The sequence below is a fragment of the Salmo salar genome, chromosome ssa05, assembly GCF_905237065.1.
Source record: "Salmo salar chromosome ssa05, Ssal_v3.1, whole genome shotgun sequence".
Taxonomy (NCBI): domain Eukaryota; kingdom Metazoa; phylum Chordata; class Actinopteri; order Salmoniformes; family Salmonidae; genus Salmo; species Salmo salar.
The window spans coordinates 48649033-48669507 of record NC_059446.1 but is presented as its reverse complement, the minus strand read 5'-3'; the positions used below and the strand labels follow the sequence as shown (position 1 = coordinate 48669507).

At 39.1% G+C, this 20475-nt stretch overlaps 1 protein-coding gene across 5 annotated transcripts; it reads right to left on the bottom strand.

The window, feature by feature from the left end:
• Window positions 1-1510: 1510 nt before the first annotated feature.
• LOC106605036 (fasciculation and elongation protein zeta-2) lies at window positions 1511-17403 on the bottom strand. 5 transcript variants are annotated; one of them, XM_014200271.2, is made up of 10 exons: window positions 16949-17403; window positions 15853-15961; window positions 15529-15645; window positions 15040-15175; window positions 14667-14938; window positions 14235-14315; window positions 3845-3920; window positions 3570-3635; window positions 3193-3220; window positions 1511-2585 (listed from the first exon to the last, which is right to left on the bottom strand). In XM_014200271.2, exons 1-9 carry the CDS (start codon window positions 17254-17256, stop codon window positions 3210-3212), a joined length of 1176 nt encoding a protein of 391 aa, XP_014055746.1. In that variant the 5' UTR covers window positions 17257-17403; the 3' UTR covers window positions 1511-2585; window positions 3193-3209. The 5 variants fall into 5 exon arrangements, with proteins under 5 accessions (XP_014055746.1, XP_014055745.1, XP_014055744.1 ...); XM_014200270.2 differs by having other exon boundaries at window positions 1511-3220; XM_014200269.2 differs by lacking the exon at window positions 3193-3220 and having other exon boundaries at window positions 16949-17400.
• Between the last annotated feature and the right edge of the window lie 3072 nt (window positions 17404-20475).

Below are 20475 nucleotides of genomic sequence, written 5' to 3'. Positions count from 1 at the left end.
AGGGATATCCTTGTCTCACTAGCAACTCCTGTGGTGTTCCGGGCGCAGTGCATGCTGACCAGGTCGCCAGGTGTACGGTGTTTCCTCTGACACATTGGTGTGGCTGGCTTCCGGGTTGGATGTGCATTGTGTCAAGAAGCAGTGTGGGTTGGGTCGTATTTTGGAGGATGCATGGCTCTTGACCTTCGCCTCTCCTGAGTCCATACAGGAGTTGCAGCAATGAGACAAGACTGTAACTACTACCAATTGAATAACATGAAATTGGGGAGAAAAAAATGTTATTTATTACATTTGACTATGTAAAACCTAGCAGTACTACTTATTTCACTGAGTGAGGTGAATGTACAGCATTTTGCAAAAAAAAAACATGACTATTTGTCTCTGAAATGAAATCATCAAGTGATAGATTTTTAACAAATACATGTCTGTCATTGAACCACACCATGCCATGATTAGATAGTGAAAAACACACCAATCTCTTTTAATTTCTTTAAACAATAAAAGTTAATTTACCGACATGTATATATGGTAAATAATATATCATTTTGGTATGAAACTCTTCATGTTTTTTTGCAGATGAGGCCTCTATTAAACATGAGATATTCTGTCATGACATGTCTCCATTCATATGCTCCATTTAGCAATAGTGAATGAGTTTATCTCAGTTTACCATGATGAAAATTTGATCTTAGATATATCAGTTTCCTATCTTGAAATGTAACTCCATTTGGATATAATATGAAGCAGTGATATTATCTCTAGACATGATCTTTGTGTTTCATTCTCATTCCAAACAATAGTGATATTCTTGTGGTATCTTTAAGTTCTTCATGGGGTGCCATGTGTTGGTTTAGTTGTCACATGGCCTAATTTGGTATATATCATCCCACTCATCATGCAATCATGTTCCCACCGGTAGCTACCTACTAGCTTGACCTAGCTGCCAAAATATCCTTTCATTTATTTATTTCATCTAGTTCCTCTCAGCTAGCTGGATATGGTTCGGCTGACACATGGCCAGCTGATAATGAAACAACAGTGTGTTTTGGAGTGTGTTTTTGTATTTCACGTGTATTATATGCACGTGTGAGTTACTCTTATCCTCAAGTATCAAGAAGCCTACTGCTGAGGTGAAAGACACTGGTACCAAAGGAGCCATCTCTCTCACATTTGCACAAACCATTTGTTGTTCCTCTTTCCAATGTTTTTCTCCTAGTTGGAGTTGGAAAAATGTGTTAACTGTCAATGTTTTGTGTTCAATATAACACCAGCTTTATGATTTCCCATGTTCCAATGAGGATTAGACTACAGCGGCATTGAAAGAGCATGGCTCCCTGTTACAATATTAAAAGTATTGGCCTAGGGTATTGGCTAAAAGCAAGGTTGAGTTTGCATAACTAAATAAGTTTTCTATGTTGTTCCATATCATTGTCATTGATGAATAGCTGGAGTATGCTGTATGAGCAAGGAGAAAAAAATGGAGTTGACTCAGTAATGAAACAAAACCAGATTAAATTGGGTTATTCATTGACTTTATACATTTATTCGAAATAAAATATTTACAAAATAAATTAATAGTTTAGCAGATAAGTAGCTTAGTATAACATTTGGTTAAAAATAAGTCAATGTACAAAAAATTCTGGCAAATACAAAGGCATCTTAATTTCTTGTGTATAGAAATATAATAATGCCCAGCTTATGTGCACAGCCTTCACAGACTGGCCAGGTCTGGGCTGCATGGTGCCTCTGATTCAGGGCTTCAGTGAGTCATTATTTACTCAAATGCATAGCTAGTAGTCACATCAGTGCTCTGTAATTAATTACAGTTCTGTTCACATACCTTTGCAATTCCTTCTAAGTATGACAATAATGGTACTACTACAGTATTTAGCTATGACTAAAAAATATATGTGCAGTGCTTTTAGGGAGGCCAAATGGTGGACTGAGTTGTGTAGAAAAATGTTAGTATTTAGTTCAAGGTTTATTTTATTAATGAAATGTATTTAAGCACTTTTAAACTAACCTAAAATGTTTCATATCCCTGATATTACAAGTGCTGTGGAGTGTAGCTCAGTTGTTTCTGAGACCTTCAGATTAGGTTAATCCAATTAAGACACAAACCTTTGGATATGAGTAGCTTCGATCTTACTTCAGGGCAAAAATGTAAGGCTCCCTATCATCCAAAAGGCTGTTGATATCAGCCACATACAGTAGATGCTAGCACTAGAATGTATGAGTATCTTTCTTATGACTTTGGGTACTGAATTTTACACTGTACTTAAAGTAAAAACAATTAAAAAAAATACTTGAAGTAGTCAAATACACAAGGTTTGTGAAATCACCATGCTCAACACGGAGAAAATAAAACTGAATGAGCTATAAAACATCTATGGGTGTTACATAAAAAGGAGCAACTTGAGGTAAAATACCATGCATCATTAAGAATAAATTAAGTGTGCTCATGTTTTTATTTTTTATACTCTGAGCAAGTCCTCTTCATTTTGCTTGTTGACATTGAAACCAGATCCCTCACCTCGTTATCAAAATGTCAGTTATCGTCCTTCCAGTCTATGTTGGGCAAAGCACTGTGGAAAAAACACATTAATGAGTATGGCTGGGACTAGGTGTGAATGCCAGTTAGGCTACTACGGGAAAATACAAAGTAAGAAATAGAACAGGCTTGGGTGGAGAAAAAGGAATGAAATAGTAAAACAGGAGAAATAAAATAACCAAGTACCTGTATCTAGGTTTGATCAGGAAAACAGTTAAGGAATCCAAACACACTTGAAATAGATACGGCAACAATACACAATATGCCAATACAGCCATTTAGTATTCAGTGAGTCCAGAAAGAGAAATCGGTTCCAATGGTTGTAAAAGTAGTGATTCCCAGGGAGCGTTTTAGTAGAACCCGTAAGGTCCATTTGGGATCACTTGAGGATGTGAAGGGTTAGGCAAAGCAAGATCGTGGGTCAGGGATAACTTTGTGACACCAACGGGAGCAGCAACGGGGTCTACCATACCCTAAACAGCAGTAGTGTGACAGTGAGGGGTGGGGTGGGGCAGGGCAGTGACAGGACACAACGGCAGGGTATGGTTACATTACACTAAAGCTCAGTGGCCACTAGGGGTGCTCTCACGCAATGAGTGAGCTACACCACACAGTACAGTGTCTGAATGTGTGTCACAAACCTCTCTGTCCATGGCTCTCACACCAGAGCTAGCAAGTACAATGCAGCGAGACATTGAACAGAAAATTAAGAATGGAGAGAATTGTTTTTAAAGAAATGAATGAAGGAAAAAGGAGATCACTCAACTGTAAATTGCCCTGTACCATACACACAAAAGAAAAAGCACAACAACTTAAACAGTAGAAAAGCCTAGCTTAAAATAGCCTAATGTGAAAATCATGAGTTATCAATAAACGTTATGTTCTTGAATTCTACAAAAATGCAGAGACAACAACTATACAAAAATGCAGAGACAACCGTATGCCAACAACACATAACTCACTGTAATATAGCCTACTAATGTTAAAATGTACATAGAGAGAGGCTGAGTATATTCACCTTTGAGAATGTAGTCTGTCAGAAGGCTGGGCACCTTGTCACTGTCATCTCTCATAGCTTGCAGGACTGCAACAGAAACACAAACCAATCAGAAAAATGTATTTATTCCAGGAATGTATTTGACCAGGGTATGTCAACCAACTATAACACTAGATAAACAACTGTACCCTGTACTTCAAGTAGCACAAATGTTTTTATTTATTTAAGATTCATGAGATGGGTGGGGGATAAATGCTCTGCACCTTACAGGTACCACTTACTAAGGTGCCACTTACTTTGGGTCAGGATCTGAAGATCTTCCACCGATGGAGGACCTCCTTTCTTCTCATATGGGATGACTGTGGTCAGATACTAAGATAGACCATGGGGTAGAAACAATACAGAAAAAGAGAGAATAAGTACAGTGCCTAGTGGAAGTGTAAACACCCCTTGTACACTTTTCAAAATGTTCTGCCTTAAAAATTCAATTACACATTATATTGTTTTCCAACTGATCTACACAACCTATCCCACATTTTCAAAGTGAAAGAATTATAGAACATTTTCCAAATTAATACAAATAAAAAAACAAGTCTTTGCATATGTCTTCACACCCCAGAGTTAATACTTGGTGGAACCACCATCGGCAGGCATTACAGCTGTGAATCATTTTGAATGAGATCCTACCAACTTGTTAGAGCATATGAAATCTTAATCTACTTCTCTGCTTTACACAAATGTTCCTCTCACAGCTGTAATGGCTGCCAAAAGTTCTTCCACCAAGTATTAACTATGGTGTGTGAAGACAAACGCAATCAAGGCATCTTTGTTTTTTGTTCTATTTAATTAAGAACATTTTCTATAATTTTCCTTTACATTGAAATTGTGTAGTAGGCTGTGCAGATTGGTCGGGGGAAAAAAATCTAATTGAATCCCTTTTTACGTGTAATTTTAAGGCAGAAACATGTGAAAACTGTGCAAGGGGTGTGAAGACTTTCACAAGGCACTGTACATGCTAAATACAATTGTTCAATTGCTGCTCCAATGTAGAAAGGCAATTAGTGATGTTTTTTTAAGACTCCTTCTTAAATACAGCAGAGAGGTGAGACAGCGAGTAATTCATGTTCAGTTTATGGAAATGTGACGCTGGGTGGATCAGCATTTTTAGGTGGGACTTGCGAAGCAAAAGTCCAGACTTTAAATCTTCGTCATACTTCTGACATTTTATTATTATTATTATTTAGCACGCTACTCCACTTACACTATTCAAGCTAGAAACGTCGTTGAAACATTACATGTAGACTGGTCAGAACCAGTGTGCTTACATACAACTTTAAAATATATATATATTTAATTAATACTTTTTTTAAAATACATTTTATACTTTTTAAAAATTGCAAATTTTTTTGACCTTCTTTTTGTCCTCCATCCACTTTCATGGCAATTTCCTCAACATTCTAAAGGCCCCATTGTGACATCATCAATTCCAACATTCCATTCACTGTAAATGAATCAATGCAACTTTTTACACAAATCATGTAATTTAACCATTTAGTCAACTATTACAAAATGTTAGAGCATATGAAATCTTAATCTACTTCTCTGCTTTTCAAATCTGAATGCAAAACAAAAATATCTTATTCTGATACAAAGTTACAGCTGTTTTAGTAACTGCATCAACAACATTTTCTGAAACCTTTTATAAACAACTGAAATTTGTACCACTTTAGACAAAGGGTTATGGGTATGACATCTTTGTCTATTTCTCTGCTATTCAAATCTGGCAACGGATTAGGAATAGCTTCTACCAATCAATAGATAGAGCTTTTTAGTAACCCATCAAGTGATCTCTTTAAAGATGCAGTTAGTCATGTCAGAAGCTAGCAGGTTCATTACTTACCAACAGCTGCATATTCCATTAAAACTCAATCACGCTTTGAAGTTCACTTTCCTTGCTTTGTCTAACAACACTATCATGAATCTAGCAAATAAGTTGTGTGGGTCAGGGTGCGGTATTTATTTCGTTTCAAAGCACAAATGTTTGTTAGCATGTTTTTCACACTGGCTTTCGCCATGGAGGGAGCAGGCCTGCCAAGGCAACTGTTGCCTAGAAACAATTGCCTTGGAAAACAACTGCCACTGTTCACTCTTCATATTTCACCCAATCACTTCTCATCATTTTTTTTCTTCTCCCACTTCTCATCAGTGTTGCCATGTTCGCGGTTTCCTTGCCAATTTGGGCTACTTGGAAAACGATGTCACGGGTGAAAATGTACTGGTCGCGGGTTTCTGGTTTTTGGGATATTTCTAAATTGCACCGCAGCCGCCATGGCATTTTTCTTCAAACATATATATTTCACTGTGACCTGCTCCTGACTGTCAGGCAGTGAGTCATGCTGTTGCTGAGTGATTGAAAGATCAGGAGGGGTGTGTGTGCTGAGAGAGCACTACAGGTATTGGCTGAGTCAGGTGAGCGAGAGGAACGAGAGCAGCACGCGCGTACGTTGTGACAACTTTTTACCAGTTGTAGGTAGGCTATTTAGATTGTCATTATGGAGCCACCTATTTCCAAACCTGTTTCCAAAAAATATGTCCATACTCTAGAACTGATGCACATCAACAAATAATGGAGACAAAGCACTGGAAACAAATGACATAAATCCGCTTGGTTTAAACTGCATTCTAAAGTTGACTGCTTAGGTATCAAGCAAAGTGCTTTATGCATGCTCAGTTCATGTGTCTCGGGGGCTGCCCGAGTGGACATTTTTAATGGTAGTTATGGAACTTCCTCGCCTGGTTCTTTTTATGGGAAAAATCCTCAATGAAACTGACATTAGGCTAAATGTGGAGAATTATACATTTGCCTCTGTTGGCCATCAAGTAAACCTAGTAATATATATATGCCATTGTAGGCTACCATTTTATACAGTAAATATGTTGAAATGACGATATCACTGGAGTCATTGCAAATCAATTTGTGCAACCTGTGTAGCCCATCTGGAGCTGGCGAACCAATTTAATAAATAGCCTATAACTTTGTTGTAGCCTTGTGTTATTATGAACAGTAGTCATATTAGGCTACAGGTGAAACACATTCAAAAAAATAAACTCTGGCTGTTGTTGACAAGCACATTAAGTTCATATATCTATTATTAATATTTAATTCAGTGATTGAAATTATGACCCCATTCTCTGTAGCCTATTCCAGCAGACTATTGGGGAAAGAAGCACTTCTTATTGCGAAATTGCCTTGGAAAACAACTGCCACTGTTCACTATTAATGTTGAATAAATTAGTCTGAATTTGAACGAAGCAAGCTGCTAAATCGTTCAGTTTACATCTTGCCTACATCTTGTCTAGGATACTGTAGACTATCTGAAATTAGATATAGGCCTATCAGGGGCTTTATCTGAGCAAACTGTGGTAAAATTGAATTAGAATCAAAAACCCAGATTTTAGTCTGAAGCCTATGCCTATTGAAATGACAAGTCAATGGTGGTTTGTAGTCTTAACATCTGGCACATGATAACAGCACAATAGAAAGGAGCCTAACATTCATTTTTTTTATGTTCATCCAAGTGTTTCTTGCTCAGAGATTTCGAGATCCTCTATTCAACTTTCATCACTCAAACTCCTGTAGGATTTATCTATAGTTATGCACATACACAAAGGGGATTTATTTACTTACAATTATAAACCTGGTATAAAGGGCACAAGGCGAGACCCAAATGCAGACACAGGAGGCAGATGGTTGAGCTCCGATATGTATTATAACAAAGGGGTAGGCAAAAGGCAGGTCGGGTACAGGCGCGGGGTCATAAACAGGACAGCAGGGGTTTAGTAACCAGGTCAGAGTCCAAACGGTACAAGACGATAGGTAGGCTTGAGGTCAGGGGCAGGCAGAGTGGTCAGGCAGGCGGGCTCAGAGTCAGGACAAGCAAGGGTCAAAACCAGGAGGGCGAGAAAAAGAGGGACTGGGAAAGCAGGAGCTGAGGCACAAAAACGCTGGTTGACTTGACAAACAAGACAAACTGGCACAGAGAGACAGGAAACACAGGGATAAATACACCGGGGAAAATAAGTGACACCTGGAAGGGGTGGAAACCAGCACAAGGACATGTGAAATAGATCAGGGCGTGACACCTGGTTCAAGCCCTGAATGCTGATTGTCTGAAAGCGGTGGTATATCAGGCCATATACAACAGGTATGACAAAACATTACTTTTTACTGTTCTAATTACGTTGATAACCAGTTTATAATAGCAACAAGGCACCCCGGGGGTTTGTGGTATATGGCCACTATACCACGGCTAATGGAATTATATTTTCTCTTGTCACATATTACTATTCCTTTATGTCATGTCATAGCTTGCAATAATTATTATTTTGAGGAAATCTGAATTTTACAAGTTAGTATGATATTCCTCCTTAATTGTCTCAATAACGTTATGGAAAAAGGGTTTATTGTCTAGATATGGCAACTCTCTTGCTGAAAAAAAAAAATTGGGGCTAGTTTTCAGGTCATTTGGGCGGGTTTTGAGTGGTCATTGGGCTAGAAATTATAGCTTGACCTGGCAACCCTGCTTCTCATTTCACTTCTTTCAGTTTTCACATGCAACAACTGTAGTTTAGACACTGACCACAACTACACAACTACTGACCACAACCACACAACTATTGACCACAACCACACAACTACTAACCACACAACTACTGACCACAACCACACAACTATTGCTCTTGTCTGCACTAGCGCTGGTCCAGCTCTGGTCCTGGGTGTAGCTAGCTAGCTGTCACGTCCTGACCATAGAAAGCTGTTATTTTCTATGGTAGAGTAGGTCAGGGCATGACAGGTTTTTTTTCTAGTTTAGATTTTCTATGTTGTGATGTTCTAGTTTTGTATTTCTATGTTGGGTTTTTGTTTGGGATGATCTCCAATTAGAGGCAGCTGGTCATCGTTGTCTCTAATTGGAGATCATACTTAAGTTGGTGTTTTTCCCACCTGGGTTTGTGAGAGATTGATTTTGAGTTAGTGTATGTTTCACCTCTGCGTCACGGTTTGTTGTTTTTGTTCTTTAGTTATGTATATGTATTGCTTAGTTTCACAGTGAAAATAAAATGTGGAATGACACACACACTGCACTTTGGTCTGCTCCGTCCTACGACAACCGTGACACTAGCTCTGGTTCGCACTAGCTCTGGTCTGCACTATAAATTATAAACACTTAAATTAGCATAAATTAGCATATAATACCCACCAACAATAGTTGTAACTCTTGAACCGTTCAAGCTAGAGACACCAAACCAGCTTTCACAAGTTCAGGCTATCCTAACCTCCCAACTAACCAATCAAACAACATTTTCATCTACCTACCTTTTGAACTATAACCAGTCATCACCATTACTACTGCAAACACTACCACCAACTTTCACATGTTCAGGCTTTCCTAATTTATAACTACAGTATATACAATTGCATACATTTCCATAAAAGAACCCACCAACAGCAACTTCTGAACCGTTCAAGCTAGATACACCAAACCAACTTTCATATGTTCAGACTATCCTAGCTTTTCATCTACCTACTTTTTCAACTATAACCAGTCACCACCATTACTACTACAACCACTACAACTACTATAACATATTTCAAAACCATACACACTATAAAACAAGTTAGCAAACACACCACGTTTACTTCAGGAAATGTACTTTTAGCATGAAAATGATTTATTAGCTAGAATTACAGCTAGCTATCAGTAGGTCTACATACAAATCTATTCTACATGCAGTGTAGGGCTGTCCCAGACTAAAACAAAAGTTAGTTGACCAAGAGTCGTCTGATTGGTCAACAACAACAAAAAAATTGTATTTTTCCACATCCTTTGTTTGAATAAAATCAACTATACGTAGGCTACTGAGCTTGTCTGATGCTTTAAGCACTGCGATTAAAAATTAAGACATAAATTACTAAAGAGAGAGCCAGAGATCAATATAGCCACCCAGAAGAAAAACACCTGTTCCTGACCTTCCTCCTCCCGTTGTTGCTGGCTTTCTCAGATTCTGTCTCTGCTGTTAAGCTCCTGAAGTTGCCGGTAATGGGCTACACCAGCGGTCGGCAACCTTTTCCATTTGGAGTGCCAAGTTATCATACCATTTCTAGTGATCTACATGCCAGTTATAATTTTTATATGCACATTTACATGGAACTTTAATTTAATGTACTTTATAATAGTCTTCATATCTCAAAATTAATGTTATGTGGTAAATCTAAATTATACCTAAATGAAAATGGCACAAGTAACTTTTATTTTCATTGCCAATATGTAAAAATAGCCTACATAAAGACAACAAATAAAAACATTGCAACCTGCAGGTAGAAAATATCCTGATAAAAATAAATATAATCTAAATCACATTGGCTATGCATGACCTGTCTGCAAGGAACTTGTATTGTGTCAGCTATATTAACTTGGTCTGGCCTGAAGCTCCTGCTAGCAAACTTGCAACATTGTATAAAATATTCTGGGTCCTCAGAGTTTCCAGCTCCAGTGAAATCTAGACAGACAGACACAGCTGCAGGCTATTTTGCACAAGGGATAAGAAGTAATCAGGTAGACCTATTTTATGACGCTTCCACCGGATCAGAGCATGACATTTCTTCCCCTTTCATGCTGAGCGGTAATCGAAAGGGAGTGAGCTGGAAAGATGTTTCAAATAGGCTGTGTTGAGGAACAACTGTCATTTTCAATGGATGTAAAAACAGACTTTGTCTACTTGCTGCTTGATGCGAAGAAAAAATTACTTTCAGAAATTCCACAGTGATGGTGAGTTAAGACAATCATAAACAGTATTAGATCCTCAAATGGGAATAATTATAGACCTACATTTGCTCGCAGACCAAGTAGACTACTCCTACTTCTATATGCGTAATCAGTTGTGTGTCCCTTACTCAAGATTGACAGGAGTGCTCCAAACAAAAGACAATTAATAAATTGACAACTCATAAATGGAATGAAATAAACCATAACGTTTTTTTTGTCACCGCCTAAGTTGTGCACTCTGCAAACAATGTGTCCACTCCTACAATGACAACGGTAAGACTGTAATAATAATAATAATATATTGAGTGCATTAACAGTAATTACCGTAGCCAAACAAACATTGTAGATTAGAAATTATGGGACTTAACAGTAAATGTACTACTGGTAATAATAATTTGTTTATATACTCTACATGGCCAAAAGTATGTGGACACCCCTTCAAATTAGTGGATTTAGCTATTTCAGCCACACCCGTTGCTGACAGGTGTATAAAACCGAACACATAGCCATGCAATCTCCATAGACAAACATTGGCAGTAGAATGAAGAGCTCAGTGACTTTCAACAATGGCACCGTTATAGGATGCCACATTTCCAACAAGTCAGTTCATCAAATTTCTGCCCTGCTAGAGCTGCCCCGGTCAACTGTAAGTGCTGTTATTGTGAAGTGGAAACATCTAGGAGCAACAACGGCTCAGTCGCGAACAAAGGCTCAGCTAAGTGCTGAAGTGTGTAGCGCGTAGAAATCCTCCGTCTTCGGTTGCAACACTCACTGCCGAGTTCCAAACTGCCTCTGGAAGCAACTTCAGCACCAGAACTGTCCGTCGGGAGCTTCATGTAATGGGTTTCCATGGCCGAGCAGTCGCACACAAGCTTAAGATCCCCATGTGCAATGACATGCGTCGGCTGGAGTGGTGTAAAGCTCGCTACCATTGGACTCTGCAGCAGTGGAATTGCGTTCTCTGGAGTGATGAATCATGCTTCATCATCTGGCAGTTCGACAGACGAATCTGGGTTTGACTGATCCCAGGAGAACGCTACCTGCCCGAATGTATAGTGCCAACTGTAAAGTTCAGTGGAGGAGGAATAATGGTCTGGGGCTGTTTTTCATGGCCCCTTAGTTCCAGTGAAGGGAAATCTTAATGCTACAGCATACAATAACATTCAAGATGATTCTGTGCTTCCAACTTTGTGGCAACAGTTTGGGCATGGCCCTTTCCTGTTTCAGCATGACAATGACCCCGTACACAAACCGAGGTCCATACAGAAATGGTCGGTCGAAATTGGTTTGGAATAACTTGACTGGCCTGCACAGAGCCCTGACCTCAACCCCATCGAACACCTTTGGGATGAATTGGAATGCAGACTGCGAGCCAGGCCTAACCGCCCAACATCAGTGCCGACCTCACTAATGCTCTTGTGGCTGAATGGAAGCAAGTCCCTGCAGCAATGTTCCAACATCTAGTGGAAAATAGGGCTGGGCTATATATCGAATTAATGTTTAATTAATGTTGAACATCTGTTCAAATAGTTGGAGACGGACAGAAGGTTGTATTCGTAACAATTCAACTGTTTTGCCTTGTCAGCTGAATTCAGAGCGTGTGAAATTATACCTAGATCCAATTTGGCTAAACTTTAAATATAAATATTAGCTGGCTAATTACTAACACGTGGGCTTGTGCTTGAGAGATTGTTTATGAGACCGGTGTTCATTTTCAACAATGCCTGATACATTATTAGTTGATGTGCATTATGCATGGTTCTGGTTAAATTTTAATCAAAATTGGCATTTTTATAGACAGACCTGAAAGCCAGATCAGTGATTATTACAAAAAAAGAAGGTACAACTATTCTGATAAAATAATTAAATTATTAGTGGGTCTTATGGTTGTTGAAGGCATATATTCAGCCTAGGTATAACTTCACAAGCTCTGAATTCATTAGATTATTGCTGACTGTTTAGAATACAGTGTATTTTACCTTTACATTGTACAACAAAGCTTATTTAGAGAAAACATTTTTTTTAAATGTAGATATATATTTGAGAAAATCGAGATTTGAGTTTTAGGCCATATCGCCCAGCCTTAGTGGAAAGCCTTCCCAGAAGTGTGCAGGCTATTATAGCAGCAAAGGGGGGGACCAACTCCATATTAATGCCCATGATTTTTGAATTGAGATGTTCGATGAGCAGGTATCCACATACTTTTGGTCATGTAGTGTATATTTGCCACTGCTCGACTAAATAAATCTCGGTCGACCAACAGCCTATCAACCAAACAATCGACCAGTCGACTAATTGGGGTCAGCCTTAATACAGTGCTTTCAGAAAGTATTCATACCCCTTGACTTATTCCACATTATGTTGTGTTACAGCCTGAATTCAAAATGAATTAAATATTTATTTTTCTCACCCATCTACACACACAATACCCCATAACAACAAAGTGAAAACATGTTTTTATTATATACAGAAATATCTAATTTACATAAATAAGTATTAACACCCCTGAGTCAATACACGTTAGAATCCTCTTTGGCAGCAATTACAGCTGTGAGTCTATCTGGGTAAGTCTCTAAGAGCTTTGCACACCTGGATTGTACAATATTTGCATGTTATTCTTTTTAAAATTCTTCAAGCTCTGTCAAGTTGGTTGTTGAACATTGCTAGACAGCCATTTTCAAGTCTTGCCATAGGTTTTCAAGACGATTTAAGTCAAAGCTGTAACTAGGCCACTCAGGAACATTCAATGTCATCTTGGTAAGCATCTCCAGTGTAGATTTGTCCTTGTGTTTTAGGTTATTGTCCTGCTGAAAGGTGAATTTGTCTCCCAGTGTCTGTAGGAAAGCAGACTGAACCAGGTTTTCTAGTAGGATTTTGACTGTGCTTAGCTCTGTTCCGTTTCTTTTTATCCTAAAACACTCCCTAGTCCTTGCTGATGACAAGCATACCCATTACATGATGCAGCCACCCCCATGCTTAAAAATGATGTGTTGTGTTTGAGGACATGAAGTTAATTTCTTGAAGTTAATTTCTTTGCCACATTTTTTGCAGTTTTAATATAGTGCCTTATTGCAAACAGGATGCATGTTTTGGAATGTTTGTATTCTGTACAGGCTTCCTTCTTTATTCTCTGTCATTTAGGTTAATATTGTGGAGTAACTAGTATTGTGGGCCAGTGACACGAAATCTCAATTTAATCCATTTAAAATTCAGGCTGTAACACAACAAAATATGGAAAAAGTCAAGGGGTATGAATATGTTCTGAAGGCACTGTAGTTCTTCAACTACCACAAATACTTTTAAAGAGTTGTCACCACTAGATATTTCTCTCCCAAAATAATAGCTTACAACTTTCTAATCATTACATCATCATTCACCTAAAATCAAACTTCAAATGTAAATCGTGCATCTATTTATCTGAAACCCACAGCATGATTGATTCAGAGTTTCTTTGCTTTCCTAAGAGTGTTGTCCACATGATCCTGCTTTTAATTCCCATCTTCTAACAAAAGAATGTTTTGTTCTATATGTTTCTTCTTTTAGTTTTCACATGCAGCAACTGTAGTTGAGACATTTTTGTGATCTAACTGCCCTACAATCCAAATTAATATGGTTGATGTAGTAGTTTATCAAAGTAATTATTTTACTACAATAAACTTTGGCTATATGCAACTGTGTTGCTTTAAATAGTAAAGTAAAACGTTTTAAACTTCTACCACTAACACAAAAAGACTTTTAAAGAGTTAAAGCAAGTCCCACCAATTGTACTTCATGTACAATTACCATCTAGTTGACCAACAAAAACACACACAGCACTAATGAAGAGGGCAACAGACAGAGAGAAAGAGAGAAATATAGGCACCTGTCTTTCAATGCCACCACTCCCAAAAGTTTGCCGGAAGCCATTTTGAATGGCAGAGGAGAGCCCCTCCATGCTGAAGCGCTAGAGAGGAAGGAAGTGATGCAGAGAAACGGGAAGTAAGAGGCACACAAACAGGAAACAAGCAGGTGAAGAGAGAAGGAACCATATGCAAGGTTTAAAAGGTCAATATCCCCAAAACAAGGAACCAGTAACTTAGTTTGTAAAAAGAGCCAAGTAATAAGGTATCAAGATAGTAATAAGGGGGGACATCTGCACAAGCAAGAAATAAGTTGTATAAGGTTTGAATACATTTCAAAAGGTTACTAAAACTGTCCACTTTGAATGTAAGCAATGCCATAAAACAGTGGATCAGTAGGCATTGTGTGTGTGTTTGTGTGTGTGTGCACGCACAGCATGGATGGTGTCACTCACTGATCCTAGTGCTTGTGTTCTCTCTGGTCGGCCCTGCGGGGCCCCGGCACCACTCTTGAGTTTTTTCTTTTTCTTCAGTAGTTCCTTGTGTTCCTTTTGTCTGTTCTGCACATCTATCAGGATAGAGATGAAGCTGTTCTTCACCTCTTTTTCAAAGTCCAGTTCGTCCCTGAGGGCCAGGTGTTGAATCAGCTCCTCACTGTAACGTCTGATGGCCGTCTCCACCTCCTCTAGCCGCTCATTCAGCTCTGATACACACAGAGTTTTCTCTCCTGCACACACACAGAAATGTAGCATAAGAATGCAAACACACTTTCAACCTCCCTCACACCATTTACACACGCACACACCTAACTGACAGAGATATACTCACGCTCTTCATAGCTGTGGTTTGTTCTGGAGCGCTGGATGTCTAGAGAGAGCATGGAGACGTCTGACTGAGAGGGGTGGTTCTGCTCTGCCTCCAGGTCAGGAGAGTCCTGCATCATCTCCTCTATCTCCTCAATAACCTACAATACACACGGTAACACCACACATTTGGGATCAATTCCATTTCTATTCCTGTCTGTTGCACTGGACATATAATTTCTCCATGTAGTGCTATTCCATTCCTTGGAATGACATTTTATTCCTGAATTGACTGGAAATGTCAATAGAATAGACCCCAACTCTGGTTATCACACAAACACTGGCTCAGTCCACCTGTCATCTGTTTATGTGAAGCACATTCAAGCAACAGGCACAAGCCCCATACCCAGCTCTGCTCCACTGAATTCTATCTTTGATAAAGTGCAGGTCAGTCTTGGTCTATTCTAGGCAGAGCTGTGGGTTGGTAGGTTGGTAAATTGGTGGGTAGCCCTACCTGTTCTGCGGTGAAGAGGGGTTCGTCATTGAGGCAGGAGACGATGATGGTGTGCATGTCCATCTGTTCCCTCAGCTCCTCATCGTCGGACAGCTCCAGTGTTACATCATCCACCCTCTGACGGGTCAGGGGGAGGGGATTTAATCAAAACTAAATCCTGGCACAATGAAATCTGATTTTTAGATTGGAGCGATAAACAGATTGAACAGGAAGGTAGGGGCAGGGAGAGGGGGAGTGGTAGGGATATAGGGAAAAAGAGAGAGAGTGGGGGTGGAAGGAAAGGGGCAAAGAGAGAGCCCTCTATGAAGCAAGAACTTGACTCACTGGTTTGTTTTCGAGGTTTAGACTGGGGAGATGGAGGGAGCGCGTTCTAGACTGTTTCCAGTCCACTGCCATGACATTACCATAATTATCTGCAAGAGCATTCCAGATCCTGTGGGGGAAATGAGATGAGAGACACATAAACGTGTGTAGGTCCAAAGCTCATGTAGAGAAGTGATAACTAACTTCTAATAATGGTCAACAGTGGTTATATTTGTGATAATGACACTGCACTGTGCATGTAGCCAAATATTGGTTACCAAGTGACAGATGCCACAAAGGTCACAAACATCTTACAAAAGATTTACCCAGATGATACTGTACATTTTCAATCAAAAACATACATTGGAAGCAGTAAAATGAGGACTAATCCTCCAGCTGTGCGATATGTTTGGGCTGTTGATAATGCTACAGCCGCACTGCTTTAAGACAGTATGATGAATAGTGAAAAGGGGAAGGGTGAGACATTAATAACTCATGTATCATTTATAAACAGCATAGTATTAGGCTAACTATTTATTAACCACAAACAGATCAGTGGGATCAACTATCTCTACCCAAGAAATTATCCAAATCTTTCATCTTTTAGGAGGGGATAAATGTGAATTGTCCTATTTATTCGAACTCCTGGGAAGGGTATTTGGGTCAACATTCTAATCCAGAGTTTAGTGGGATGTCTTTGTTAGGCATATTTGGGACACCATGCACAGACATGTTTTCAACTGACATTATGTGAGTTCTAAAATCTAGTTTGACGGAGAAGTCACATGACCACTGATAACATTGCTTATTGACAAGTCATCAGCATAACTGACAGTGTGCATCGCAACAATAATGCATGAAAAGCATACTTATAAACGTAAACTGCTGTGAAATGTATGTAGCAATACTGTAAGCCTATAGCAATATTCTCGAACAGGTGTATATATGATATACGCCTATCTACTACAATGTTGAATGTTGGCAGCTTGCATCAACTATCAATACACGTGACTGCATGTATGAGAGGAACGCAATTATGCAGAGCGAGACATTGAAATGTGATAGTATGTTGCAAAGGACGAACTAACTTCGGCCACGAGTCACTTCGCATACTCACTCGTCGTTCCTCAGTGTTGTATCCTCGGTGATAATGTTTACAGGGGCAATGTTCTCAGTTTTGGTGTTGAAATTTCGGAAACACACTGTCAATTTATCGTCGAAATTGTTCACCAGATCTTCCATGGACTTTAAGCTGCCTATTTCGCCCGAAAAGCTGTTGTTGAGCTCTGGAAGGACCTTCAGCACGCCTGTCACCTGCTCGACAACCAAGTTTACTCGGTCCATCCGAGTCCCCTGCTCTGAAATCGGCTCAAATTCCTTAAAATCGTGCCACTCATCATCGAAATGCGCAAGGGACACCGCCATGGCTGCCGCGCGAAACACCCTATGTGCCTCTGATGAATGATGTCTGCGGCGATGGAATGTCAGGACACAGCATCCTCCAGTGGGAGCTGTGTCTCTGTGGACCGGTCCTAAAACTATTTTTCGCCACCTCCAAGGTCTTAACTTCTTGGTGTTTGCAGATCTATAAAAACAGGATAGGTGCAAGCAATATGGTAATATAACAACATTCGGGGAGCATACGCCTTATTGCTTACACCCTTCTGGGTTTTACAGATCTGCAATCACTGAACACTAAGGTCAAAGGAAAATGGAGCCAGGGGTTACTTTCAGTCCGGGCTTCCCTCTCACAAAATGACCCTTTGACACATTATTTTCAATAATCTAGAACATTAAATAATTTGTGGTCCTAAGACACAAACTATGGAATTTAATGACATTTACACAATAATAGTAGATAAGCTAGGCTCCAGTCAAATTCAGACCAGTCACCAGAGAATGACTAGACATTTTGATGCTTCAGGGACTAATTTTACATTGGTTTGCAAAGATTCTGAGCCAACACCATTTTGCTCTTGTATAGCAACACTACAAAGCAGCATCCAAACATCTGAAACAGAAGAAATAGGTTTCCTTAGAAAGAATGACATAATGTTCAACTGCACAACACATGCATTACAACATAATTCTTTTATACTAATTAGCCCATTGTTAGGTAACACTTTCCTTGGCACCCAGCTTCATAACATGTTATGACAGTCATAACCCTGTCATAATAGCTGACATAACTTGTCATATTATGGTCATAACACTGTCATGACCCATATATTTACACCTGTTGTGACATATATTGCGTTATTTTATGTTTGGTTATGACACCTACATAAGAGTGTCAAAACCCACATTTATTCAAATGTATTTTTCCCTGCCAAGAAGTTTCCTTTTGTTTGAAAATGTGTTTCTTAAGTCCTTTGTTGTTCTTGTTGTAAGGAATTCTTTACAGTCATGTTTTTTTCATCATATTTTAAATAACTTGTAGAAAATACACTGTCATGAAGCATTATGACCATCCTGTGCCACTTCACTTGGACTAAGAAAATGCACTTTATGATACTGTCAAGAAGCTTTATGACCATCCGATGTCACTTTACTTGGACTAAGAAAATACGCTTTATGACACTGTCAAGAAGCATTATGACCATCATAATCATATAGGCCTATCACGTACATGCCCTTATGTCAGTCATCAGTCAAAAAAAGGGTGTCTTGTCCTGCTTCTGAAATCTGCTCCTGCATTCATCCCAGCAAAAGAGCATTGGGGTAGGTGCATGTCTGACATCAATTTAGGCATAATTACAATTAATAATTTAATATGGTAATTTCAGTAAATGTTATATAACAAACATAATGTTGACAAGTAGGCTATGATATAATGGAAGTCGCCTCTGGATAACAGCGTCTGCTAAATGACTCAAATGTAAAATGGAAATGGAAAGGTTTGTCTTGTGTGGTAGGTTTTGTGAGTTTTGACACTCTTATGTAGGTGTCATAAGCAGCCATAAACTAACTACCATGGTATGTTTTATGGGGTTTGACACTCTTATGTAGGTGTCATAACCATCCATAAAACAACCCAATATTGTCACAACAGGTTTAAATATATGTGTCATGACAGTGTTATGGCCATATTATGACAAGTTATGTCAGCTGTTATGACATATTATGACATGGTTATGACCGTGTCATAACGTGTTATGATGCTGGGTGTCAAGTAAAGTTGTTATTGTTATTTATGTTGTCCTATAGTTTATTACTGTTGTTGGTCTGGTGCTATTATAATTGAGTAATCTTTGCAGTGATAAACACTTTACCTTAGTCCCTCTGGCAATGGTAAAAACTATCTTTCTGCACTTGGTTAGTCCGATCCGTGCATTCAAGATGAATTCCTTTCCAATCATAATCTGCATTAATGGCAAGAAAAAGTTCATTGGTTCAGTAACAATCATACATTAGACAACAACATACAGTAGGCTACAGCTATCCCTGACAACCATTATCATTACAGCATGACCAATTGAAAATATAAACAGCAGAACCTTACACAATTTCTATAACCATACAACCAAAAAGTGTGCTCAGCATACACTCCCAATTTTAGGGGAAACTCTGGCGAGCTCACCTGAATCAGTTTGTACTTGAAGTTAAAAACTTTGTAGAGATACTCCTCATTAGATTTTTGGTTGAATGAGCCCAGAGCAAAGGCCATAGCTTCATTGGCCTCTAGCTGGACATTATATCCCAGTATGCTTATAGTTGCCAGCAATAAACAAAGCAGTACCAATACCTGCAACTTTGGCACCGCCATGTGTCATTTCTATTCTCAAGGTACATTTACTTTGTAACTCAAGCAAGGCTGCGTACTGCTCTGCAATGGAATCTCTGACCTCCAAAATACACTAAGAGTAATGGAGAATGGGTGTGGTGGCAGGAAATTTCACTGTTCACTTTACTAATAAAAACATTTAATCAAACAATGCAATCACAGTCTAATATTTGTACTACTGCGACAGGTATTTATTCATATAAATGTTACGATGGCATTTGTGATGCATATGAGAGTGAAAAGTAGCCAAACAATATGCCTGTCTAGATAGAGTGTGGGAAATAGAAAGATTGCTTGACCAACCTGTGTTTTGAGACCGATATACAGGCAATGACTGAAGAAACCTTTCAGAGAGCAAACTCTGTCTCTCCTTGTTCACAAAGCTGAAACTATATTGACTGGTGTTTTGCAGGTACTATTTAATGAAGCCACCAGTTGAGGACTTCTGTTTCTCAAACTAGACACTAATATACCTGTCCTCTTGCTCAGTTGTGCACCGGGGCCTCCCACTCCTCTTTCTATTCTTGTTAGAGCCAGTTTACGCTGTTCTGTGAAGGGAGTAGTACACAGCATTGTACGAGATCTTCAGTTTCTTGGCAATTTCCCGCATGGAATAGCCTTCATTTCGCAGAACAAAACTAAACTGACGAGTTTCAGAAGGAAGTTCTTTGTTTCTGGCCATTTTGAGCCTGTGCTGATGCTCTAGATTCTCAACTAATCTAAAGAAGGCCAGTTTTATTGCTTCTTTAATCAGGACAACAGTTTTCAGCTGTGCTAAGATAATTGCAAAAGGTTTTCTAATGATCAATTAGCCTTTTAAAATGATCAACTTGGATTAGCTAACACAACGTGCCATTGGA